This window comes from Sylvia atricapilla, chromosome 3 (assembly GCF_009819655.1).
Source record: "Sylvia atricapilla isolate bSylAtr1 chromosome 3, bSylAtr1.pri, whole genome shotgun sequence".
Lineage (NCBI taxonomy): Eukaryota > Metazoa > Chordata > Aves > Passeriformes > Sylviidae > Sylvia > Sylvia atricapilla.
Window position 1 is genome coordinate 19966097 of NC_089142.1, and position 27104 is coordinate 19993200.

The window sequence follows — 27104 nt, forward strand, 5'->3', positions numbered from 1 at the left end:
TTGTTTCCATTTTCAATATCTGCACCCTGCATATAGATAGCAAGGCAGAACTTGACTCCTGTTGCAGTCCTATTTTTAAACATGCAGCGTATGAATCTTCAGGTGTTGTAAGTCAGTAGAGCACCAATTGAGCCCCCACCAGTTTTCATGATAAGTGTTCCAGAGATCAGTGCTGACTTGCATCTTTACAGTCTCTGCTAAGGCACCTTAAAGATCTCTGAGAAATATTTCTGCTATAAAAGAGCAGAACATGATTCTACTTGGAGGAATAATCCATTCCAGGTATTCCACAGGTATTCCACAATGACACCACTTCCTCATCTTCCTTTCATCTGATCCCTAATTAATGTTACATCAAGGAATGCTTCTGTTTTATTCCAAGGCTCTGGCTTACATAGCACAGAGTGGACAGTTCTCATTTTCCTTTCACTGCGCCAGGTCTGTAGCACACCAACCCTGCAGCACCAGCAAAACAATCTCTCATTAAAAAAAAAAAAAAAAATAACTTGAGTTGAATTCATCCACTAGCATCAATATAGATCATCATCAAATCATCACAGGTGGTTTGGGTTGGAAAGGACCTTTGAAGTCACCTTGTTCCAACTCCCCTACCACATTATGGACACCTTCCACTAGACCAGACTGCTCCAAGCCCCATCCTACTTGGCCTTGAATATTTCCACAACTTCTCTGGGCACTAAAAACAAAAGACTGGAAACTTGCCAATCTCTTTGTTCTTTTTTTTTGGATAATATACAATTTTCACAGTAACCCCGTGCTAAACATTTTGCACTGTATCCCTTAGCTATAGGAACTATTATATTAACAGGAAGTAATCAACATAAAATTGGGAGCTGACTGAAGTTAACAGGAAGTCTGCCAGTACCTGCCCAAACACATTTGGGATCAAAACCTATAGTATGAAAAGTCAAAGGCCTTTCCTTGTTTCTCACTGTATGCCCCATGCCAGCTTTCCCAAACAGTCATGAGAAGGCCTGTGCTTGCTACTCAGAGCAGGACAAGGATAATGATGCAGTCTGCCTTTTTCTGGAAATACAAAGAACACTGAGATTTTCCTTTAAATTTACAGCCTTGCCTACTTTCAGAAGAAAACCTCTTACTGAAGCATCAGAGTTTCAGAAGCTGCAAAATTTCTGCCATTTTGTGTGTAACTCTTTCCATTTGGAGAAGGGCAGTGAGATCCCAGTGACATGGTATTCAGAAAGGGAGAGCTTTCCAAACATGTCTCTTTGTGTGGAAAATAAAAGGGAAAGGAAAGAGTATGCTTTGGCTGACATAGCTGTCTTTAAAAATGATGTCTTGGCCATGTGCAACACAGCTGAATTGTAGAATATTTTCTGTAATTGCAGATGTTACCAAAAACTGAAATACATGCCCAAGGACTCTGAAAGAATAAACATCCTAGGCTGTTTCAGGAGAACTTTCATCAAACAAGGAATTGCCTCCATTCCTTTTGAAGTCCAAGCCTCTGAGAATTGAGTCCTGACTGCCAGGATGCAGAGATGAACGTGCTCCTTCTAGACCAGGGACTGGACAACAAGGCACAAGATGGCACAAACACAGGGATCCCATGTGCTGTGCAGGCTGCTCACTTCATTCATCTACTAATGCCTTTCCTGCCTGATGGAGGCACTGTTTTCTAATAGGCATCAAGCAGCTAAGAATGCAAGTGATATGCTGCCATTCTCTGTCATATTAAAGACAAGGGATACTTTGAACTCAGCTGTCAATATGCACCACCTTGTGTTCTATTTCCATTAGGGACAAATCAATAATGAAATGACAACTTCCTTTGCCGTAATCCAGTGCCTTTGGGACCAGCAAGGGCTGCTTCCCCAAAAGCAGCAGGACTCAACCAACAGAAATAAATCCTTTTCACACTCTTTAAAGGCCCTTCTTGACTGGCACTCCCCAGAAAGCATTCCACGCTGCCAGTGATCATGTCCCTGCTTCTCCAGAGTATGGAGCAGGAGCTCACATGACAGCATCACTTACATCAGCTCAGTGCAAGCAGCAGGGAAAGCGCTGCACATGGGGCTCTGGCCCCTGCTCTTCTGGCAGGTTTTGAAACCTGTGCTGTTGACTACCCTCAGACAAATGCCTCACATACTTATACAGTAATCATTCAAGGACCTGTCACTTTCCCTATGTATCCCAGACTTTGTTAGGTTCTCTTTCAGGCAGCTCATTCTCTTGACAGCTGGACTTTATGATCTTAGAGGTCTTTCCCAGCTTTAATGGTGCTTGTATGATTCCCTCATCATAAGAATCCTCTTTCAGATTCTTAGAAGTGTTTTAAAATCAGACTCATCTTACCAGATTTCCTTGTTTCATGTGCTCCACACAATGACTCTTATTGACCAACTCATTTTCCCACATACTTCCTAGCATATTTGTTTTTATTCTGGCAAAAAAAGGGCAGCTACCTCAGCATTTCCCTCTATACCAGCTCTAGCATCAGAATTTTCTCTTCAGGAAAGGATCCTATACTTTCTTTTGCTTTCTTCTGCTCATCAGTTCTTGTCATTGGAGACCCTTGTGGAATCTGGAGTAGCAATGGCCTATGGCATGTGAGACTCTGGATGCTAGGCAGGCTCTGCTTCCCACACACACAGGAGTCCATTGCCTACATCTACCTCCTTTGCTTTTTTTTTTTTTTTTTTTTTAATCTATTTCTCAAAATAAAAATTAGCCATCCTGCAGCAGAGGGAGGGAAGAGTGAGGCAAGATCAGGTGCAGGAGTTAAACCACAGGAAGAGGTGGTGCCCAGGTGAGCAGCCCCCTCAGGCCTCCCCTCCAGTGCAGCCAGGTCGGCACAGAACGTCCGCTGCGGGAAGGACACAAACCTCGCTGGGAGCTGCTCGAGCTGCTGGGGGTGGCTCCTGCAGCTGATATTGCTGAGCTGTGGTGCCTGGGGCTGCCATGTGCACCCACTGCCACACCCGCACACAGGTACGGCCTGGGCCCCAAAAACAGTGGGAAAAGCAGGGACAAGGCAGGTGGTTCTCCTGGTGCTGCACTCAATTCCTTAAGGGAACCCGCCACAGTCACATTGCCAGCTTTGCTCAGGCAAGGTCACAGACTGGCAGTGTGATACCGAGGAGGGGACAGTGCTGCCCCACGGGTGGCTGGGGTGAACAGCCTCACTGCCAGGGGAAGGCAGATGCACACCTGCAGACAGGAGGAGGCTCTTGGCAGGCCCAAGACACCTCAGGCAGGTGGCACATGTGTTCATGTTGATGGGCTTCAGTTTCTTGTTACCCACCATAGGCTGAAAGGGGTTGGGGCTGATGTCTCACCCTCATTGCTCCTACCTGATGGGTACAGATTGCAGGCAGAACACTGCAAGGCACTGCCTACGTGCAGTCACAATTCTGAACAATAAACTGGTTTCAAGCAAGACTCTCTGCTGGCTCTGAGGGCCATTAAGCTTGATTTACTCAAGGCTCTCCATCCTGATACAGGGACAGAATTTTAAAAGAGGATTTCCCATAAAGCGTACACCATTTTCATTCTATACCTGGTGAACAATATGACATTTGGAAGTCATAATTTTGAAAACAATCCAGATATTTAGCTAAAGAAGTACTTTCCAAAATTAATCATCCTTAAAGAGTCCAGGCTGCAGGAATACACGGCAGAATTTTGAACCTACCCACAGCTTCCACTAACACCCCTTTGTGTGCAGGATAGGAGTAAATATAAAGTGCTGTCACTGCAGGCAAATCAATAAAATAGACCATATAAAGAAAACAAACCACCAAATCTTCCTCAACACAGAGCAGTATGACTTATTCTAGGCTTTTTGACTTCAACAGTTATTAGATCTGAGAGCATATCCTTGCAAATCATTATGTGCATTATTCAAAAATTAGAGCTAAGCTAAAAGTAGTTTTGTCTTAAACAAAGTTAACTAAACTGCCAGCTCTGTTGGGCTAACAGGACTGGGCACTGTTAGCTTATAGAAGGAAGAGATAGCTCTGCCCCAAAGGGCCTAAAATCTGAGGGGACGCAGATGATTGCCACCAGTTGAAGGAACACAGGGGAACAAAGAGAACATATAGCTTGGCATGCAAAGCTCACTTACAGTCAGGCTGTTTCCAAATTTTTGTAGGCATTGCAGCAAAACACAGTGTAAAGGAGAGATGTCAAGATGATAAATGAATTTTAAGATGATAGGGGAGGTAAGGAACAGGAACAATGTTAGTTGTAATGTTGCGTTACACAGTAGTATCTTCACAAAGCACAAAATTAAGGAGGTGGATTGGAATATGTTGATGACAGAAGTAGGAAATGCTATCAATAAAAGAAGACTGCAATGCTGTGTAGATGAGCTATAGACTGCAGAGTTCAGTCCTCAAAGTCATCTAAGGTTACAGATACACAGCAGCAAGAGATTTGTGTTGCTGAGGCTTACGGAGTTACCACTGAAGTAGCTCAAACTATTCATTTATTTCCTGCTGAGCATTGACTCCTGCACTTCCCACACTCCACTGCCAAGCAGCTACTCCTGTGTTTGCAGCCTGCCTGCCCACAGTGCTTTGATGCCATTGAGGGACAAAAGAATAGAAACTGACAAAAATGTAAGAGCAAAATAACAGCAAAAAATCAAGTCCATTACAGCTATGGAGAAAGAAACTCATGGAAGCAAATTTTATCAGAAAATGCTGCAATTTGTATGTGTGAGAAACTACAGAGGGGAAAAATCTGAGAGTATTTCCTAATCAAAGGCAGGTAAGCATTACTGTCACTGGAAAAACACAAAGGTACTGCTCCAGAGCCTACCTGGAACCCAGTTCTGTCAGCTGGGCTGGATCTCTCACCTAACTCCAGATAAGGCTCAGAAGATGCCTGCCTTGGAACCGGTTGCTCTAAATTCCCATTCTAATTTACCTATTTCAAATGTTTAAGTTAAGATCAGGGCAGGAAGTGACAATAGTTCAGTGAATTGGTACAAAGTGCATCCCACTGATTACAGCAGGACAACTCAAAATGAAGCTGTTATGAAGAATGGCTTTTAAAATGACCAAAGCAGATTAAAGGCATATTTTACAAGAAGCAGCAATGTTTAACCTCACAAAAGGAGGATCATGAAACCCTTCCTCTCAGATACTGACAAGCAGTGAGGATGTCCTTGAGCATGGATTTTTCCTCACTCCCCAATTACTGGATGTGGTCAATAGCCAAGCTTCATCTCCCCTCACTCAGCAGAAGTCTGCATAGAGGGAAGGCAACACCAGTAACATTAAGTGGCCATGGAAAAGCCAACACATGAGAAGGCTCAATGAAAGCTTTGCATAAAGTTACTATCTGACCTGATGTGCAACTACAGCATCTTTGGGGGGACGATCTCCAGTGTCCCAGAACCGTCATTGCCCTACAGAACTGACAGCTACTGATCCATGAGCCATCAGTTGGATAAGCAAACTTGCTGTCATCTTTTCTCTAGCTCAGATGTGTACTAGTATAGATGAATTTACTCCTTTCACAACAAAATAACAAAATGAAAAAAACAAACTAAACACAAAACAACCCAACCCAAACTCACAAATAGAAACAATGGGCATTTCTTGAAGATCTGAAGAACTTAATAGAAGCTAGCAGCTTTTGAAAAGGTGCTGCTGCACTCCTGCCAACTACCGTCAATTCTTATTTTAGGGTCTATATTAATGTGTTGAACAATTTTGCAGAATCTGTAGGTCGAACTGGAGCAGTAAACTGCTCTAGCAGATATGGGCAGGGAGAAGCTTGCGTGCCTCTGCCGTGCAAGACATTGCATCACAGGCACCTTCCTGTTGTCTCACTGAATATACTACACTCCTGGACAGCTGGTTCAGTTTAAAATGCACAGCAGATTTACAGATGTCTTTCTGGACCAACAGCTCCATGCCTTTGCTGCTTCTGCGGTGGGCTCAGAGGTCAACCAGCACAACACACTGTGAGAAAAGCTGGAACACTTGGCCTGAGAGCTGTGCTCACTGACCTGAGAATCCTCTGGGCGCATACACTGGACAGACTCATCTATAGCCATTTTTCTGGGAAGGCTCATATCTGGCAGGCAGTGGACAGACTTCCCAGCAGACATCCAGTCACAGTTAACCCTGGAAAGAGTCAGTAACAGAGTTCCCTTTTTGTCACAGGTGCAATGTCCTGTCCTGCCATGTCCCCATATTCCATAAACAAAGTTGTGCACTGAAGGACATGCAATGCAGTCCTGACAGCTTGTGAAGAAGGTGGGGATCATCCTTTAACCAAAAGCCATTTTTCAGCTACCAAGGCACTGCCCATCTGATGTGGGAAGCCTGTGGCATCCCTGTGGATATATGTGGATACGTGAGCTGCAAAACACATCATTACTTAAGACCACAGGCACTCCTCTGGCTGTGTGTACCACTTAGCTGCTTTTAATCCATGACAATAGATTATTTCTTGCTGTAAAAGAATGACATACAATGGCTGCTTTTTTGCACAGAAACAAGGCATTAGGTTCCTTCCTCTGAACAGCCTGCAATTTCCCATCTGTTTAGGAGCAAACAGGGGCAAGCTTGTTAAGGAGCAAGGCATGTTCTCTCATTCTGCTCTACTCCCCAAATTCCACTAAAATGGGTATCTACATCAAGACACCCACCAGATACTGGCTCCTATGCCAGGATGAACATGTGCTCCTGGCTGGTCATCCATAGTGGGAGTTTTTCACTGTGAGAGCTGGTATGGGAAGTTTTGTTATAATCTGTGATGAGAACCCTTCACATTGCGTCCTTTGCTGCTTCTGTGGCTGACAAGACTAAAAGCTGGACTGTCATACTCCATGTCTTCATGGGCATCACTCATTCCATCTGCAGGGGGTTCCAAGTCATGCAGGTTTCATCACAGCACCCCAGATATCTTCTGGATCTTGATACACAGTGTATAGGTACTGACCTGTGTAACCACTGTAACCTGCCCACTGCACATACACACACAGCCCAGGGTCTTTGGAATTTGAATTTGTAAAAGGCTGGACACATCATTCCCAAAAGTGCTGTACTGCTGCGGGGAAATCTCATGAGTGAAACTTTGCCTATGAGCAGATGCATATGCAACCAACTATTGCACAGGGTTCTTTCTCCTTGTGTATCTCCCACATTGCAACCCTGTTACACACACACCAAGTCCCCGAGGGTCACACAAGTGAGAGAGCTTAGGAAGCAGCCTTCTGACATGTAATTCCAGCTTTTTGGGTATGACAAATGAGGATAGGAGGCTGTGAGATCTCCTGCAATGCCTGTGAATGACTGGATGGCTTGCAAAGAACTGCCATATTTTGTGTGTGTGAACAACTCTAACGTACAGCATGCTGCACTGTTCTGTAATTTAGGGACATGTTTCATTTGTTTCAGAGCACAGCCACAGTGTGAAATTATAGCTGCAGTGGGGATATCTGGAGTACCAGGACTCTGGAGTAGAAAAGGATTCATTCTAAGAAGACACAGATATATTCCAAGTGTGACCACAATTTTGGTTCTAATTCTAAAGCACTGATTTACACCAGAAGTACACAACTTCAGTCAGTCATTTCACTAGTACCTCTCTGTGCCTTTCAAGCAAAATTTTCAGACAATCAAAATATTTAAGTTATTATATTCCACATGGCTTTATAAATTATGAGTAATGAATTCTACAAAAGCAGCTGTTCTGCCTTCTAAACAACCCTGCACAATCTTTTTGGAGAGGCTGGAATGTTTTCTACATGTGATCACAGTTAAAATAAATGTAGAGCTATTATGAAAATGTAGAATTTTACTGACATTCACCCCTCCTGAATTAGAAAATGTGTCTAAGCGTCCAGAGGTTGTAAAGTCTTCCATAGTGGTTTGCTAGGAAATTTTCTTACACTTAGTGGCAATGGATATCTATTTTTCGTAACATCCAAAAATGGTTTCTGATTTAGAAACTAAATACTTTGATTCATCCTGAATATATTTTGCAGAACACTGTGTATCTCCAATGCAACAGGCTAGTGAATTAGTCCACCAAAACCACAAAAGGTCTGTAAATCTCTTTGTAAGACTTTAAACTGAAATATAAGAAGATATAAATTACTTGAGCTTTCCAAGTATGACAGAAAATCTTTCAAAGCTTTAAATTAAATCACATAGCTTTAGTGGGAACCTTTCTAGCTGAATTTTTGTTCTTCCATGCTTTCTGGTATGTTTCCTTGTTTTGGTTACTTGCAATTGCTTTCACAATGCTGATTACACGTGGTTCCCATTCCTTACTGTCTGTCGTCCTAATTTAAATGTCCTAATCCCTTAAACAGACATTTATTAGTTGTGGCATGGCATTGTACAAGCAAAGTTGTGGCTATTTAACACTATTGGTAGTCTATTTTTAGGTGTAATCCTGGTAAAGGTACATGTCTTATGTTGTGAAGTCTCTAGCTGAAGACTGCAAGATTCTTTCATCAACTTAAGAAGATGGTAAAAAAAATCTATGCAATAAATATGAAATAAAGCATGACAAATACATGAATCCAAAGAGCACCATTTCTATAATATTTATTTTTTCATTAGGTGGTCTTTATTCTGATGTTTTTATTGTCTGACTACGAGGCCTAGCAAAAATTACTAGAACAGAATTCAAATTGCCTGGGAGTGGAAAACAAAATGAAGGTCAGAGCAGTAAGCATTTGCACTTAAGTACGATCCACTGGAGTTAGCCTGGAGTTCTCTCTTCAGAGATCACATTTCCCAGGGCAGAACCCTAACAGCTCACTAGGACCAGATGGAATTCACCTAAGAGCTGTAAAGCAACTGAAGGATGAAATAACACAACTGCAGCTGCAGTGTGTAACCTCTCCCTGGGAATCTTTGATGTCAGGGGATGGGAAGGTGGGGAAATGACTAATTTTTACAAAGGATTCCCGGGGTGATCTGAGGAACTACAGATGGGTGAACATGACAACCTTGTTCAGCAAATCAGTAGAAGCCACTGCAAGGAACAAAAGGAGCAGACACATGGAAAAATATATTGAGAAGCACTCCATTAAGCATCCATAAAAGGAAGACACACTTCACAAGCCTACTGGCTTTTTTTTTTAGGAATTGGCAAATAAGCAAACAAGGTGTATTAAAGACATTTTTACAATTCAACGGAGAAAGAGAAAGCCCTTAAAAAGAAAGTCTCATGAGCTAAGATCCTAATTTAAATGAATAAGCAATTTAAAAATATGAAAAAAAAAAGTAGGAATGCAGAATTCCCACTGGAAGGAAATCACCAACACAATCCTTTGGGACTTTTTGCCAGGATCTGTGCTGCTCAGCAAAGTCTTAAATGACCTGAAAAAGGTGATGAATAATGGGAGAACAGAGACTGCTGATTCCATTACAGTTATCGCAGGGATTAAAATCAAAAGCTGACTGTGCAGGGCTGCAGAAAAGCACTATGATCATGCACAACTTGAGATAAAATGGCTGATAAAATTCCACATAAGATATTGCAAAATGGTGGACATAATTATGTAAACTGATAAGATCTGTTCATAAATTAAAAAAAAAAAAAAAAAAAGACAAAAAACAAAACAAAACAAAAAAACAGTGAAGATGTCAGCTCTATACTCATTAAGGGGTCATAAAAGCAACCAAATTTTTTGAAAAGGACTAGAAAACAAACCAGAGTACACTTCAACAAAGGTGTGGTGAACCAGCATTTTTAATAACATGGCTGGTTTTTGTTCTTTCATCTTTGAAAGCATGAAACAGACTTGGAAAAGTTACAGGAAAGGGCAAAAAAGGTACAAAGAAAAGTAGGAAAATTTTCTTTATGATGAATCTGCAAACAGGCCTCTTCAAGTTGTATGTGTCCTTCTACTCTTTTTCTCTGCTTCCCTCCTTCCTCTGTATGGAGTCCTCTCCCTTTCACATTACTGTGTTTTTCCCAAAATTTCCGTATTTTCCCAGACAAATCAAGGGTCAAAATACAAGCTGATGGGATGATCTCTTCTAATTCAGAGTTAGAGGGAGGGATTCTTCCATCTTCCCGTATTCCCTCTCCAAAGCAGAATATGAATGTGGATTCATTGCAATAAGATACAAATGTAAAAAAAAAAAATCTTTTGAGTTTTTTACCTCTTTCCTGCATCACAGCCTTGTCAGCAAGATTTTTATTGATTATCAGACATTGACTTGTCCTGTTTGGATGCAGAAACTGCTTTCAGTGCAGAGCTTCCCCATGAGTTAAGAAGTGCAGTGGCAGACTCTCCCACCTGGAAGTTACTTTCAGAGCTGACTTTGAAACTCCTCTCACTTCACAGCTTATAGAAATCTCAGTCCTCTGCTTTTCTCTGACGGTGAGGTAGCATTACTCTTTAAGCATGTTTTATCCTTACCTCTTATGTATGGGAAGCTGGAGACAAATTTATTTGAAAACTGGAGCACAGGTACTACAATTGACAAGGGGTACACATGCCCTCCATCTTAAAACTTACCTCTGACCAGTTTGAGTTGGAAAATCACTCCAACTTAAGAGATGTCTTCATGGATTCCTACTCATTTGAGTGGGACAGACACTAAGTTACTGAGAAAACCTCTCCTTCAGTCTTTGGATCATACCTATTCGAAGACCTGTGCATTTCAGTTCAGGAGGAATGGGACTGATGGGCTGTGGGTGGGAAGCTGCCCTTTGTATAGGCTCTATAAAGACTTTCCATGAAGTGCAGGTCAATACTTTCCTGTGAACTTGTACACAAAAGCCTTTCGCTGTGAGAGATGATTTGGTTTTTTACACTGTCTGTAGAAGTGTCCAATTATACAGATTACACAGATTTCTCCTTTGCTTGATTCCCTACAGCCTGAAGCACTCATCTTCATTAACTTAGTGTCACATATTTTTGCGAGCATCAGAAACCCAATGGAAGGCTGAGTGTAGCACTGTTAGAAAGAAGATTGCTAGTCACTATAAAAATGCAAAGCACAACCAAGAGAGGGTGCTTTAATTTCAGATAGACAGCTGTAAAATTGCTTAGCAAAGATAGTTGGAAATTTGCTTGCACTTCTTCCCAATTGCAATGCAGAGGTGAATGGCTGTGTACTGATAAAGCCATCTGTCTTGTGGGTGCCTGGAGGAAGGCTCTGCACCAAAGCAATATTGCCAGTTTTACAGTTAATATCCTGGTGCACAATACTCTTGAGCTGAGAGCTGGATTGCAGACATTTCTGCTGCCTTAGGGCATCCCAGAGCACAGCATGCCCGGTTGTAATGACTCTTGTTCAAAAGCTCAGGCTGCTGAATTGGGAAGGGGATGAGGAATGCTGCAGGGCATAATGCATTGCCAGCACACCATTCCATGCACTGAGGTAATATTCATGTCCATGGACTCAGATTTGAACCCAAAGAAGAGAAAGAACAACTGTCAGTAGAATGCTTTGGTTAGGTAGGTTTTTCAGGTGAAGTGCATATCCTGGAGTGCTGGTTTTGACTGGGGTAGGGTTAATTTCCAATAGCTGCTGTGGGGCTGTTTTGTGCTGAAAAAAGGGTTGATAATTGTATTGGGTTTGTGTGGCCACGTTTCAGTACAGCAGGGGCTACAGCATTGGCTCACTCCTGTGAGAAGCTGCCAGAAGCTTCCCCCATGTCCAGCAGAGGCAATGCCAGACAGCTCCATGATGGGACCACTGCTGGCCAAGGCAGATCCAATCAGGAATGATGGTAACACCTCTGTGATAACATAGTTAAGAAGGCAAGTTATTGCACAGCCATAATAACAACCAGAGAAGAGCAGAGTGAAAATACATGAGAGGAACAGCCCTGCAGACCCCAGGGTCAGTGCAGAAGGAGGGGCAGGAGCTCCAGGCACCAGAGCTGGGATTCCCCTGCAGCCCATAGTGCAGCCCATGGTGAGGCAGCTGTGCCCCTGCAGCCCATGGAGAACCACAGGGATGCAGAGATCCACCTGCAGCCCATGGAGGAGACCACACCAGAGCAGGTGGATGCCTGCGAAGAGGCTGTGACCCTGTGGGGGTCCTGTGCTGGAGCAGGGTCCTGGCAGGGACATGCAGACCTGTGGAGAGAGGAGCCCACACTGGAGCAGGTTTGCTGGTGGGACTTGTGACCCCATGGAGGAGCCAGGCTGGAACAGGCTGTACCTGAGGAACTGCACCCCGTGGCAGAGCTGCTCTGCAGCAGTGTGGGGAGGACTGATGCCTGTGGGATGGACTCACACTGGAGAAGTTCATCGACAGCTATTTCCTGTAGATTACAGTGTTCCAAAACTTTTACAGAAAATAGTGGCTATAAGGGACTACTTAATCTAGTGAAGAAAAGCATACTAAGAACTAATGGCTGAAAGCTAAATCTAGACAAATTCAAATTTAAAATAAGGCACATGATTCTAATCATGAAAGTGACTGAGTACTGGAATCAATGACTAAAGAAGGAGCAAAGTCTTCATTTCTTGATGTCCTTAAGCTAGCCTGTCTCTGTACATGACTTGCTTTAGCAAAACCCACAAACTGTGCTTTTGTCAGATTGGTCTTTGCCCTGAAGTAAAGGGAAAATTTATGACCAGGGATCCAGATGGGGTCAGAGAAGATAATCTCATGTCCTTTTCAGTCTTACCTTCCATGAATCTATCAATTTACTGAATGAGTACAAAGAAAAAGCTTTCTGACTGACTTTTGCCATTTGGATAACAATGTGATCTATAGCAAATTGTAAATCATACAATATTAAATGTATGTCAAAGAATATATTCATTGCAAGATGAATATATTCTTGCAATGCCTTCTAATTTAGAAATTTAGAGTTATTTAATATTTTACACATTAATTTTATTCTGAGTAATTGAATTAAGGTGAAAGGGTTAAGCAGATAGGCTAAATGAAACACTGTGCCATGAACTTAGTTTAATGTGGTTGGAAAAATCAATGAACTTTGGTCTGTCAGTTTGCAATCACAGATTTAATTGAATAATATGTCAAGTATTTTAAACTGTTTACTAATGTAAATAGAATCCAGCACTATAGTCATGGTAATAACCCAAGCAGTGTTCCCTGAATTCCAATCAGATTTGAACATGACCTTCATTTTAAGCTCCCACACGCCAGACAGAGATCAAAAAGCTATCATTACATCTACAGAGTTCAGCACTTACACCTGTGATTCTCAAAAGCCTTTGGTATTGATCCCTTCTGTAGAATCCAGGTAATGGCTAATCAGTTTCATATTTCTAGCAATAGTTACTTTTTCTTTGAGCATTTGTCGTCATTTCCATTTGATTATTGTCACTGGGAGAAGGAATGAATCATATAGCAAACTTTTACTGAGTCTACCTGAGAAATGGTGGAGGCTGCTTAGTACATGATCACATGCACAAAGGGAACAAGAACAGGAGAAGCATCTCCTCAGTTTGTGCTGGGTGAACTCCAAACACAGCTGTACAACAGCTCCTTCTTCTTCTTCTCCTTTCCCTTTTTACCAGTCCCAGGCAGTAGCTTCCCACAAGAAGACATGAAAGCATCAAGGAGAGGGTGTCATGGCCCTGTCCAAGCTGAAAGATCTTGCCACTGCCAGACCAGGATCACAAGTAAGTCATGTTTTGGCCACGCAACATGCACATTCCTGTCCTTTTCTCGGATGCAGGAAATGATCTTTTTTTTTTCATTCCTGGGTTTTTTTTTTTTTTTTTTTTTTTTTTTTTTTTTTTTTTTTTTTAAACAAGATCCAGATGTCTGCAATGAAGATGTTTTGATGACTTACCTATTTATGCTTTCATACCAGTAAACATAAAGCACTAAGTTCTCCCATTGGTACCATTGTTCCAATTCTGAAATAGATGTCTAGCAGCAGTCAGTTGTATCAGTCTACTTAATCCCATTGATTAGGAAGTTCTTTAGGATAGGCAGCTCAGATTGTAAAAGCTGCACTGCAGGCATCTGAAGTCAGGACAAAGGACTGCATGCCTCCAAGCTCTCCTTAGCAAGCTGCAGAAGAACATTGCCTCCAAAGTGCCTCCTGGGGAGAAGTAGGTTCCCATTTTACCAGACTGATCACGAGTGCAATGTAAAATTATGAAGCCACTTTAAGCTATCAGCAGCTTTGCCTACATGTTCAATCATGTTCTCCATTGTAGATAGGTCTATTACATATCCTGAGCACACTGTCATCTCAGACATGATAGAACTGGCTGTGCTGGTGCTGTGCAGCAGGGCAAACGCTGCATCAAACTGCTACTCATTTAGGAAGGAAAAACCAGGGAAATTGATGTGGGAATACACAGACAATAAGGCAACATTAGTCAGCACAGTAGGCAGTTGTCCTAGCACCATACTTAACAGGCCTGGGGTTTTGGCCAAGGTTTTGGGCAAGATCACAGCAAAAGAGAGCTTTGAAGAAGGAAAGGAAGACAATGGAAAGATTGTATTGTAGAGTTGTGGAAAGCACTGTGGGGAAAAAGCACAAATGTGTAAATCTGAAAGTACAGCAAATGGGTGATGGAAATTAATACCAGAGGCTGACAGGGATGGAGGAATCATCTGTGCACTGAATGGAGATGGAGGGGACGGGCAAAGATCTTGAAAGTGAAGAAATGCAGCCCCTACTTGATGCAACCTATAGCAGCCTAGAGTTGATATAAAAGAAAAGTTCCTTCTGCTTTTGTGTACTCCTCTTCAATCTTAGATTACTCTTCTTTTTTGTCCATTATGTATCCTAAAACAGGACGTAGCCTTGCAGTAATTATGTAAAAGAGTACTACAGCTTGCTTATACACTTTACCTGACTTTAATGGCTACAGACTATTAATTATACTAACTGAAGCACTCAACTTAGAGAATAGCCTTATTAAAGCTACATATTTGACCTTATCTATGCATATGCAGTTTCAAATAGTCATAGAATATATAGTTTTTTCTCCCTAGATTCTTAAGAGATTGTAAACAAATACAGCATCTAAACTTCAGCTTTTCTAAAACACATATGTCTCCAGATCCCCTTAGGCCTGCAGACATCTAACAGTTTAAAACAACAAACAAAATTTACTCAGATGCAATGCAGAGCATAAAGCAGGAAAGAGTGAAGCTTAATTAGCTGCATAAACATGTGCAATACAGCCCTCCTTAGGAGCAATCCAGGGCTGAAGCAATTGACTAAAAAACCTGCATAGCTATAACCTGAGGTTTCCCTGCATATTAAATGTAATACATTTTCCCAATTCTGCAATTGCCATCTTTTGCACTACCACTCTCTATTACTATGCCAAATGTGTACCATACTATACATGTATTACACACACCTCTTTCCATTCTACATCTGTGGACTGGTTTTATGATATACATGGTGAAATAATTTTTCTTTGGTGAAAGACATTAAAAATCTTCTGTCTTCATGCTGCCATTCACTACTTTTTTCCTTCCTTTTTTTTGGGAGGGGTGTTTAAAGTTATTTTTTCCTCCAGGTGTTACTTCAGCCATTCAGCCTATTGAGTAGTAACTCCCTACACTGGCGCAGGAGAGAAAGGGCAGCTGTCATATAAAACACATTAAGGAATTAATAACTCTACATGATTGTAAAGCACTACCTAAAATATTGCATCAATTACAAAGCAGTAAAAATCTGTAACATTTGAGATTGATTCCCATATTACATATCCACAAAGGAAAAAAATTAGGGTCTTACAGGCAATTTTAAGAATAAAACATGCACCTATATATAGAGATAATGGCTTTGAACTTATACCCTTGCATACAAGTGCAGTGACCAGCTTATCCACTACTACAGATGTCTCAAATGACTTCAGCCTCTGTGGTGTTCCTTGTACATGCTGGTAAGGGAGACTGCTGCCTCTCAGAGATCTCTCTCCCACTGTGCTGCTGCTCCTTACTTACTGCACACTGTTCAATAATGTAAACTAGAAAGTTAACCCATGAAGACACATGCAGGTTACTTTCCAGTTGACCCTTAAATTCTTTCTACTCTTGGAGTCCAGGTAGGATTTAAACGCAAAATTTTAAAATCCTGTCTTCCTGGAAGTTTGAAATATGCTAATAATAGTGTATGTACGGTTTAGCCAGAAGTATTCTGATGCACAATCCACTTTAAAAACTCTTCTGTGTTTCAGTAGTTCAGTAATGCAGCACATTCAGTAAACTGAATTATGCTGAAGAAGCAAAAATTCAAGGCCACATCTTTTGCCATTTTTATGTTTTGCATGAAAAACTAAAGAGATAAATGTTTCATTGCTATGTTGAAGGAGCCATGTATAGTGAAATGAAAATCAGTGTTCAGTGGTGGATATTAATTTAAATTTTTCAGTTTTTGTATCTCAGCCACATTGTGATATCACTGCTCAAATAAACCTAAAAGGTGTAAGGAGATCAAGCACCATTTCTTTTAGAGAAGCAGTGCAGAAAAGTGACCAGGTATTAAAACTGTGATGTATAAAATCCTTTTGACAGCAAATAGAATGTCAAATATGTAAACCCTGCCATTTTTAGTACTCTGCATAATTTAAATTACAAGTAATGTCAATTTCTTTTGCTTTTAAACTAGATCTTTCTGCTGTGTTCTTCTGTACATTGCTTTTGAGTGTCTTCTTGCATGTTGCGGTTCAGCACACTGCTGTCTGGCACATTTGTTTCAGAAATAAATACACTCTTAAGCAATTGCATTTATCTACAATGACAATCCACAGTTTATCTGCTTAAATTTGGTCCAATTTTCTAAACTCTTTAGCATTCTTTATCCTCTCCATAATCCCTGTTAGTACAACAGTGGCAGGATTGGTAACTGTAAGATTCAGCTCCTATCACAGGTCATTTGCAAAGACATCAGATATCACTGACTAAGTGGCTATGGTCAGAAACTGCTCCTGGGCTTGCTTAGCTGGGGCCACCTGATTTCTGAATGGAATATAAGGCTCTTACAGTGGTAAAAACAAAGGGGAAAAAAAGAGAGACCGAAAATAATATTTTATCTATTATTACCTGGTTCAAGCAAAGTACCTTTTTGACCTGTGAACTTTTATTCACTGGAATAGTATAAAATTTTATTCTGCTTTAGCAGTCTGGCTGCACCAGGTGATCCCACTGTGGGGACCCCTTCCAATCTTACCCATTCTCTGATTTTGTAAAAATATTTCTGTTTGGCAAAGATATCAAAATCTGCTCATCTGTATAAAGCTATTCAAAATTCAGCTCAATTTTAAAAATCACTTTAATACTGAGTAATCAGGTCTAGTGGAAAGTGTCCCTGCCCATGGCAGGGGGGCTGGGACTTGATGATCTTTATATCCTTTCCAACTGAAACCATTCTGTGATTATGAGAAATGGCCAAGCACTGAAAGAGAAATAGTAAGTAAGAGAAATTAAAGCAACAAACAAGACTGTGACATGAGTGCATGAGTGCCTGCAGATGAGTGTGTTCCAGCCTGGACTAGCTGGTATGCAGGAGAGCCATAGAGCAGGGATGAGGACCCAGGATGCAGGCAGGGAAAGGAGAATGGCTGTCCTCTTATTCAAGGGATCAAAGGGCTGTGCAGTCAGCCATGTGAGTATTGTCTGTGTGTATCCCTCAGATATGTGCTCAGGCATTGCTGCTGTCTGAACCTGGAAATGTGGTAACTGGAGTCACCTACACTGACATCCAGATCTCCAGGTACACTAACCCAGAATCCAGAGGACAAGGAGTAGGAATCACCAGATCCTGGGGTCTACTCAAGGCAGCAGCCCTAAAACCTCACTGTGCACAGCCCCTCAAGTATCAGGAAATGCAGACAGTACAGTTATTTTTGCAGTCCTAATTTGATCTCGGTCGTACTTGTGTTTCAAAAGTCTGTCTTTGATTACATGGTCTCGTTTATGTTTTTTATATTCAGTGTTTAGGACAGGTGATGTTTACCTAATGAGCTGCTGTGTATTCTTTCTTGCAGTTCCTAGGCCTCATTGTGTAACATTCAAACCTTAAAGTGAGGATGAAGTGATTAATTTCCAATGAGTCAGTTAAGAAGGCACCTAGGTGCTTCACACTCAAGTGATGTTTTCTTCTTTCTCCAGATATGGGACTGAGGCACACAGGATCTCAGTGAAAAGTCACAGCTACAGTTCAATGCCTGTGCATTAGCAATTCAGGAACATTAAAACAGGGGACACAGTACTAGTTTCTCCTCTGCAAAGTCTGGTTTATACACATTTCTTACCAGATACAGACCAAACCCAAGTTCTTCAGAGCTGCACAAAACTTCCTTAGCCATAAGAATGGTTTTTCTGCACCTGCAATCATTTGGTGTATTACTAAAACCCTTTTAATTTCTTCAATTAATGAGAAAGAGGTATGATGATTTGTAATTTTTCTTAAAAAATTTTGAGTATCACTAAACCAATGCCTTGCAACAGGATATATCAGGCAATATAATGAAACAGAAGAAACAAACCAAGAAAACCTATGTGATGTTTGTATAGCCTCATTAGTAGTGTATTTCCAAGCACGTGTTGGAGCAGTTAAATACATTGCCCTTATCTTACTGATGACAAAGCTAATGGACACCTAGATATAAGACATGGTTTGCTCAGTATCACCTGCCAGATGAATGATACAGCTGAGAGAAGAGCCTTTCACAAAGCACTTTTTATTCATTATTCCAAAATATTTTACAACCATGGATATTACTTACTGTACTATCTACACTTGGATAAGTTTAATTGTAGAAATATTACACAGCAGTAGACAGATTACACAGTAATCAGGGAGAGTGAACCCAGTCCTGTAACTATGAAGTCAGTGAAACCCACTGGATTGTAACAGGCTGAGCCATGGAGTAGTTCTGAAAATCCCATCCAAGTTTCTGCATAACTCCAAACATACAGAAATGTATCTATGTCCATATTTTAGCAGTTTATTCAGCAAAAAGATATTCCTCAGACATATTGTTGCTTAGGTTTAAATATAAAAAAATATAGCTCTGTTTTCCAGGCAAGCAGATATACAAAATGTCAAGAAATATAACTTCCAGGAAGGAATGATAAACTTACAAACACAAAAGATAATACTATACCTCTTAAAAAATACCAGATACTATATCATTCCAGTTAAGTCCCTTATCCTAAAGTGAAATGTACATATTAATGCAGATGAAGACTCAGGCCGTATTCTTGACCAACTCATCACAAAAGTCACATTGTATTATACCTTTATTGTCTTCTGGAGTTTGTAACACAGAAAAGTAATTCATTTACCTGAAGGTGTAGAATGTGTATTAACATTGCTCTTCCTGAACAATTGCTACTTGGTTAAGTGTTTGTATATTAAATTCTAATCCTGTGCATACGGACACAGGGGTAAGGCTTTATTTCCTGTTCTTCACAGGAAGGATATCTGTAATCCAGTAGTGAAACAGAGATGTGGCTACCTTGGCATGATCTGAAACAAAGAAAACACATTCCTCCTGAAATACCTCCATGACATTTCTGAAGACTATGAAAAAGACTTGTGCAAACATCTGTTACCATCCAGTATTAACATTTCAGTAAAACCAGAGCAGATACCAGAGCTTGAAGACTAATACCTATGAATTTTTATTTAAGCAGGTGCATTTTATTTTAGGTCACTCATTTGTATGAGACTCCATTTTGCTCGTACACTTTGAAACTTCCTATTTGTTATGATTCAATAATTCAGAAAAAATGAGATTGAAATGACATGATCTTATGGACAAAGCTTCTTTCTGTCTGGAGAATAACTTCACATATCATTATTTAACTTACAGTAGTACCTAGAAGCCCCATTTGAGAATGAGTTGTATTGTACACATAGCTGCATTAAAGCCTCAAAATGCTATGACTTCTGTTTTAACTCAGAGATTACCTATGTGACTTTATTGATTTTTAATGATAGGATTTTCTGCAGTACTTATCATATAATAATCATAAGATAAAATGTACCTCCCCCTGCAAGAAGACTTATATAAATGACAGTTCTCCAAAAAAAAGGCAGTTAAAAGATGCTTCTAGCTCTGCCATGAGTGATAATTTCCTAGGTAACAAGGGAAGAGTATGTTTGAGATTTGAAACTAACCAACAAAGGGAAAATGTTAAAAGAATGAAGTTGATGAGCAGAAGTTCATAAATGAGTTCATAAATTAGGAGATAATGACTTTTTTTAATTAGGCGATCACCTGTGCTTTAATAATTGATGTGAAATGGGAATTAAGTAGCTCTCATTTCCAAAGCTAGTTTCCAACCAGCAAAGGGAGCATTACTTCCAGTCCCAGCTCTTCTCCTTTGCCCACTGCACTGTGGAGGATCATGAAAGTCTCTGGCTTCCTTTTGCTAACGGCCATGGACTTTCTAATAGAGAACAGCAAAGCCCCCATCATGCGAAATCCATGTCTATGTGACTTCTAAACATTCTCTTCCCAGCACTTACAGAAGATTTTAGGTGCATGTAAGTACTTTTTGTTAAAGACTACCAAATAGATGGAACTGGTAATAGGGCATTTTATTCTCTTTCACAGACTGAGAACAGTAACATTCGAAATAACCATGTTCACATGAACATTCTTCACCAATCTCAACTTTGTCTCATCGTTCCTGTACAAGGTCAAAGGCAACTTGATGGAATATTTGAAGCTCAAACTACAAGGTAAGGTGATGGAGGATGACAACAAACCAGAAAAACCTGTACTTCTGAACCACAGAAATTTTTTTGTTTAAGTATTTCTTCTCCTTTAAATGAAGAGTTAAAGATAACAGCTACTGTTGATAATTCTTGTGTCTGAATCTCCTTAGCATTTCCTCTTCCCTGCAAAATTTATCAGACCCTATCATCACCCTTGTTAGGACTTTCTTCGATATGACTGCAAATTTTGGGATCTAAGAGCTTAAGATAAACAGAAATTTATTTATTGTTTCTTTTTTCTTTTGGATGCATTGTGGTTCTCAATCTGAGTAACAGCGAAAGAGATGCAAAGGAAATACCAAATCACGATACCGAACCGGCAGTTCTGAATTTGTAATCTGCAGACCTGGAACAGCCCATGGCTTTATTCTAAAGCACATTTATCATCAGTAGACATTAACTTGCCAAGTGGGACTTGGTAACCTCAGTGGAAAGTTAGATGAAACCAAAACATCCATATACGAGGAAATGAAAGACATAATGGTATGACTAGTGGAGAATGTGCACTTACATGAAGAGATGTAACACTTTTCATTTTTTCTTACACTTCCCTTCCTGGAATTAAAGATAAAACTGAACAAAACATAGCACCCATCTTTACTTCCTTGATGATGGTATCTTAAGTAGAATCATAACTATGGGAAAAGGGATTAACATACTGTTTCTTGAACTATAGGGAATAAAATGTTTATTTTGTAAAAATAGTACACCTTCCTAAATCAAGGGGTTTTTATCATGTTAATATGGAATGACCTTTCCTTCTAGTACCTCACATCCTCATGAAAATAAAGAGAGATAAGACAAGATAATAAGACAAAGTAATAAAAAAATTAGAGATTACTACTATGTACTCTGCATTTTTACCTTCATAAACAGCCCTAACTTGTCTTTCTATAATAAGAAATTTAATTTGTTAGTACAACCTTTGTTGTTATTATAGAAAGGTATTATATTATAAAGGTCCTTGTAATAACTCTTAACTTTTATCCCCTGCTGATTGGGAGTGAAAACTAAAATGTGAAAATCCACAATGGATAAGATAACCTCATTTTGAGCCCAAAGTAGGGAAAAATAGAGTATAATTAAAGGTGTAATTCAAAGTAAAATTTCAGAGCATTGTGCTTTCATTCACAGAGTTTCTGGAATTACAAATAGAATGTATTTTTTAAAGTCTGCTGAGGAAAATTAATGACTAGCAGGTGTTTAATTATCCTTTAATAATTCATAAGAATGTTTTTTTTCCTCTTTCATATGTTGTTGAACCTCATGAATATCAAATAAACTACTATGGTTACACCATTGTGAACTTGGAATGAGATTAGAATTGAGCCCAGAGTGACAGCAGTTACTAGGGGAAAAAATCAACTGGAAGAATAAACAATTCCAGGCTGTACCAGCAAAAACATCATTGAATTTTAAAAATCACTCAGAAAATTGTCTTTTGCTTTTTCAAGTGATGAATACATACATTGGAAAATGAGGGGTTTTAATTTGCTTCTGTTTTCTCTCTTCATTTTGAGATTTCTGCTATACAAAAGTAAACAGAGCAACTTGTCTCAAGGCTGCAAAACCCAACAGAACTCCAAATGATTGTATAAAAGTTAGATAAGGCCTGTAAAGAATATCCTGAATGTTGTCATTTCAATTCCATTTGGATTTAATCAAGAAAAGCTGAATTAGTTCATTCAATAAAGGGCAATACCATTTTCAGGATTCCTGTTGAGTTCTACTTGGCTTGCACACATGTATTACATCCAATGAGACAGTGTGATTATAATTAAGATCAGAGATTGTAGACTTGAAATGCACAGAAGGATTTCATTCCATGTATATGTGGATCCTTCACATCCATCAGAACCTTAAGGGCTGTCATACTACATATCTACCCTTAAAAGAATACATATGTACTCTCTAAGAGCATCCTTCTAAAAATGTATCAGATTTGAACTGCACAGGCAGGAATTCTCTCTTTTCTCTGTCCAACACACAGCATTCAGTAGGCTCTAGTCTTAATGAGGATCTTTAGCCACTATCATGCTGTAAAGTATTTAATGAAGTTACAAGCAGATGTCTCTTCTTTGAATGCTGTTGCTAAGCCTCGATGGCTAGGATCTAAATTACACTGTTACCACACTGCTACCATCTCTGTTGTTACTCTTCAAAAGACTTAAGAGTGCTCTCAACTCTGATTAAATTCTTTAGGAGGCAAGAAATTCAGCATATCTTGTAGATTTTTGTCTGATACTGCAACACAAGTTCTAATGACTAGTAGCAATGACTGTTTAAATGAAGACTACATAGAAAATGAATCATTATACCTCATGTGGACTACATGCTGATCCCACATTCACTTGAAGAACTATTAACTGTCCAAGAAGAGATTCTACTAAAATTATAGGGGTTACAATAGAGAAGAGAAGGAGCCTGTGCCTCAGGCATGAAAAAAATTAGTAACACAGTAATTTTTCTCTTTATGAATGACTTCAGAATATAATTTATAAAGAGTAACTACATTTTTACATTATCAATAGTATTTTTTAAAAACTTTGTTTATAAACAAAACCAAAACTCTAAATCAAAATTTAGCTTGCAAAGTCTGTATATTAAAGAAGCCACGTGATAACATGGAAAAATAAAATAATGGGTTTATTGATTCATATGCATGTAAATTAAACCTTAGCTGGAGGAGTGAAATCTCCAAGATAAACAAGTTAAATCCTACAATTTAAAAGTCTACCATGGGAATGTATTAAAAATAGCTTTAAATATATTAAATCTTAAAGCAACTCAGAATTGAAAAATATTGGTTTTAAACCCCTGAATCAACTTGTATTCTGTAGTTTGCTGCAAAGAGCGAAAAGCTTCTATATTAATTATAAACAAATGAGAAATTAAGATATCACTGTATTTTTGGTGGGAATTATGCTTTCATATCTTGTATAGACATGTATTTACTATAACATCATTATTTACAGCTTCCTAATTAAAAAAAAGAAATTGATGTGAATTTTAATTCATGCAAAAGTACTAGTGTATGAACAAGAGTGAATAGTACGTACCAGAAGACATCATAGATTGTTCTTGGAATTGTTTCAAAGCATCCTTCAGTCTCTCAATATCCTGTAGCAATACAAGGGATTTCAGCCGATGCAGATGAGTCAAATCTGAGGGAGAGATGGTGCGAAATTCAAGACACTGTAAGAGCTCTTGGGCAGTTTCTGAATTTACAGCAGGATCTCTGCATTCTGATTCTCTGCAAAAACAAGTAGAAAATGATGTTAAAATATTCAGTGAACTCAGAGAATTTTCCTAGTTATAATTTTTTTCCTAAGACGGCATCTTCTTTTTAGTACAAATGATAACGAAATATCCAGTACCAAAGAGTAGCTTGTTAAACATTTTTTGTTAAGTATTAAAACAATGGTAAAACAAAACCTACAAAATCAGTAAGTACAAAGGACAATAGGATTCATTATGAGAGCAATGCAAGAAGAATCAAATTTTCAAAGTTAGCAGAGAAAGAAGGTGTGAAGAAGAAACTGTACTGTGGCCAAAACACTGTGTTTTTGCTTCTTACACACAATATATTATAAACTGCACACGCATTGGAGAAGGGAACAACTCTGAAAGCACTTCTGGAGGCAAACAATTACTTTGGTATTGCACCTTTATGTTTTTATTTAAAAAGCAAGTATTACAGCATGCAAGACAGCAGTGAAGGACATACATTGCTGTAATGGGTTGACCTTGGCTAGATGCCAGGTGCCCACAAAGATGCTCCATCACTTTCCTTCCCAGCGGGACAAGGCAGAGAAAATGAGATGAAAAACAACTCATAGGTTGAGATAAGGTAGTTTGTTAAAAAAAGCCCCAAACCACAAAAACCCCAACCAAAACTAGCAATGTTTGCACACACATAATTAAAGAGGAAAAAACATTGTTCTGTATTTTCCACCAGCAAGTGATGTTCAGCCACTTCCCGGGAAGCACAGCTTCAACTCATGTAGTGGCTGCTCTGGAAGGCAAACACTGTAAAATAATAAATGCCCCCTGTTCTTCCTCCCTCCCTTAGCTTTTGTATCAGAAGTGGCATCATCTGGTATGGAATATCCTTTTGGCTAATTTGGGTCAGCCGGCCTGGTTGTGTCCCCTCCCAGGATCTTGCCTGTTCCCAGCCCCTTGATAGAGGGGAATATTGGAGAGATGGCACTGATAAGATGCCAGCACTGCCCAGCAGTAGCCAAAACTCTGGTGTGTTATCAACACCTTTGAGGGCTGCTTTGCAAAATGAATTCCAGCTCAGCCACACCCAACACAATTGTTTATACAGTACTAAACCATAAATTCACTCTTCCATTCCAATGTCTGTCCCTTTAACCAGACTCCCTTAAGTCTTTTTTTTTAACAGCAAGACACCTAGAGAAGTACAGAATTTTACCCATTCAGATTTTTAACGTATGTACTAGAAGAATAATCCAGTGTGACCATTTGAAAATGCATCTAAAAGCAATGGCTTCCACTTTTATCTAAAAAATAAAATAGGGAGCGTTAAAGTCATTCAACTAGAGAAGGCAAACAGCATAATGTCAGATCTATATATAAACTGGGATTTGCCTTCCAAGAAAGTTAGTCACACTGATTTATATATGTCATATCTCATCTTGAGATGAAATTCCTTTCACCTAAGAATTCCTCTCTGTGGATTCCTAAGTCCTCACTGGCTCAACACTCCAACCTTCTGGTTTCAAACTAGAGCAGTCAGTTTGTCAAAAACTGCCAAAACCTAACTTGACTTGCAGGAAAGCTGGAAGTTCAACAACACTCTTTTTAAAATCAACATGCAACAAAGCTGTGGACAATTCATCAGGTTTCTGTTCTAGATCCTGTATTAACAGCAGAACTTGAAGAATTTGCAATCTTGCTTGGTCACTGTGGAGGTTCCACTACAGCAAATGCAAGTAGCTTAGCTTGCATTTACTTAGCCATATGGAGAAGCAGTAAAATTCTTAATTTTGGTGATGGAAATACCTTTGCCAGAAAGTAAGATAGATTTCAAATGCTAGGCCTAGTATGAAGATCTGATGCAGCAGGAAAATTTAACATAAGCAAAGAAAATTCTGTGTATAAATCTTGAAAAAGTTAACATGAAATCCCTGATGTAATCTTAACAAGGTTTTTACAGTAATTCTGTAAACAAAGATTAATTTTATGGTACTAGAAGCTGACAGCTCTGCCTTAAGATGGACTAATACAAGTAGGTAAGCTATTTAATATTCTCCAGCCCCACAGTGACCAATGAACATTGGATAGGCCATTAGGGATAAATCCATGCAATTCTTTTAGAAGTACTAGGGAATGTGCATTGAGCATCAGTTCCCATTGATCATGTTCACAAGCATTTTAAGCCAATATACTTTCCCCGGTGCCAACAGTATCTTCCCTGCTCCTTTAAATGCTGTCTGTCTAGATTTCCTTCTAGAATACAAAAAATCTCCTCCTGGGAAGCAGAACATTCTGAAAAGTAGATTGGTTCAGAGATACTAACCATGAAAGTAGTTTAGGGATAGCAACAGCTCTTATTTGAAGTTCTCTGAAAGCAAGTAATCCTTCTGGATGTTTGCTTGCAGAGGGAAAAAGAATTTTAACCACTTGTCCCAAGTGCATTGGAATGTTTAAGAGAAGAGCAAGGAACATCATGTGTATTTTTAAAGACAGAGGACCACAGGGTTTTTTCTACTGATGTGAATTCTTTACATATTCATACACCAGAAAGTGGGACAAATACAAGGTACTCCACAGCCTTCTCACATGTCTCTCTTCAAGAGAGACACTTCTTTAGTAGTTTTGTCCCATTTCACAGCAGTAATAAACGCATATCCATTTTCCCCTGCATGGTAATACTCATAAAAGACAGAATAAAGAGTGGTACATACTGTCAGCAAAATAAATTTGTTGTGTTGCCTGCAGGAAGTCCAGAATGCTATCTGCCTTTTCATCTATGTCTTTTAAGCCTGCTGCTTCTTCTTTGTTGTTTTTGTCAGGTTGATATGTAAAATCCACACTGGTAGTTTTTGTTACTAAGCCAGCTGCTTTCTTTTTTCTTTCTGTCGCTTCTTTTTCAATTTCCTCTTTTTGTTTTTTGCTGATTTTGGGGACCTTCTGTTTGCTGCAACTGTAAATTATCTTGAACAACAGTGTCTTGCATTCCAAATCTGTTTGTTCTCCGTGTAAATTACTAGAGATTTGTAAACTGCTCTTTTGTTCTTCCTTCGAATGCGCCTTCTCTTGGTTTGCCCTTGATATTCCTCTTCTGCGGATTCAAAAGAGACATGAGAGCTGGAAATAAGAAGATCTGTAATAAGCATTTTAGAACTGCATGCAATGAAATATGACACCCTTCAAATTCTGGGATACCTGAGTGGCTCTAACCTTACTTT

General features: G+C 39.5%; 1 protein-coding gene across 1 annotated transcript in view; it reads right to left on the reverse strand.

The window, feature by feature from the left end:
- ERICH1 (glutamate rich 1) overlaps positions 1–27104 on the reverse strand; it is an 88214-nt gene that overhangs the window by 5061 nt on the left and 56049 nt on the right. Inside the window, 6 exon segments of the mRNA XM_066314898.1 lie at positions 23727–23918; positions 26601–26762; positions 26765–26816; positions 26819–26877; positions 26880–26927; positions 26930–26977. Of these exon segments, the coding sequence (XP_066170995.1) occupies positions 23727–23918; positions 26601–26762; positions 26765–26816; positions 26819–26877; positions 26880–26927; positions 26930–26977 (561 nt within the window).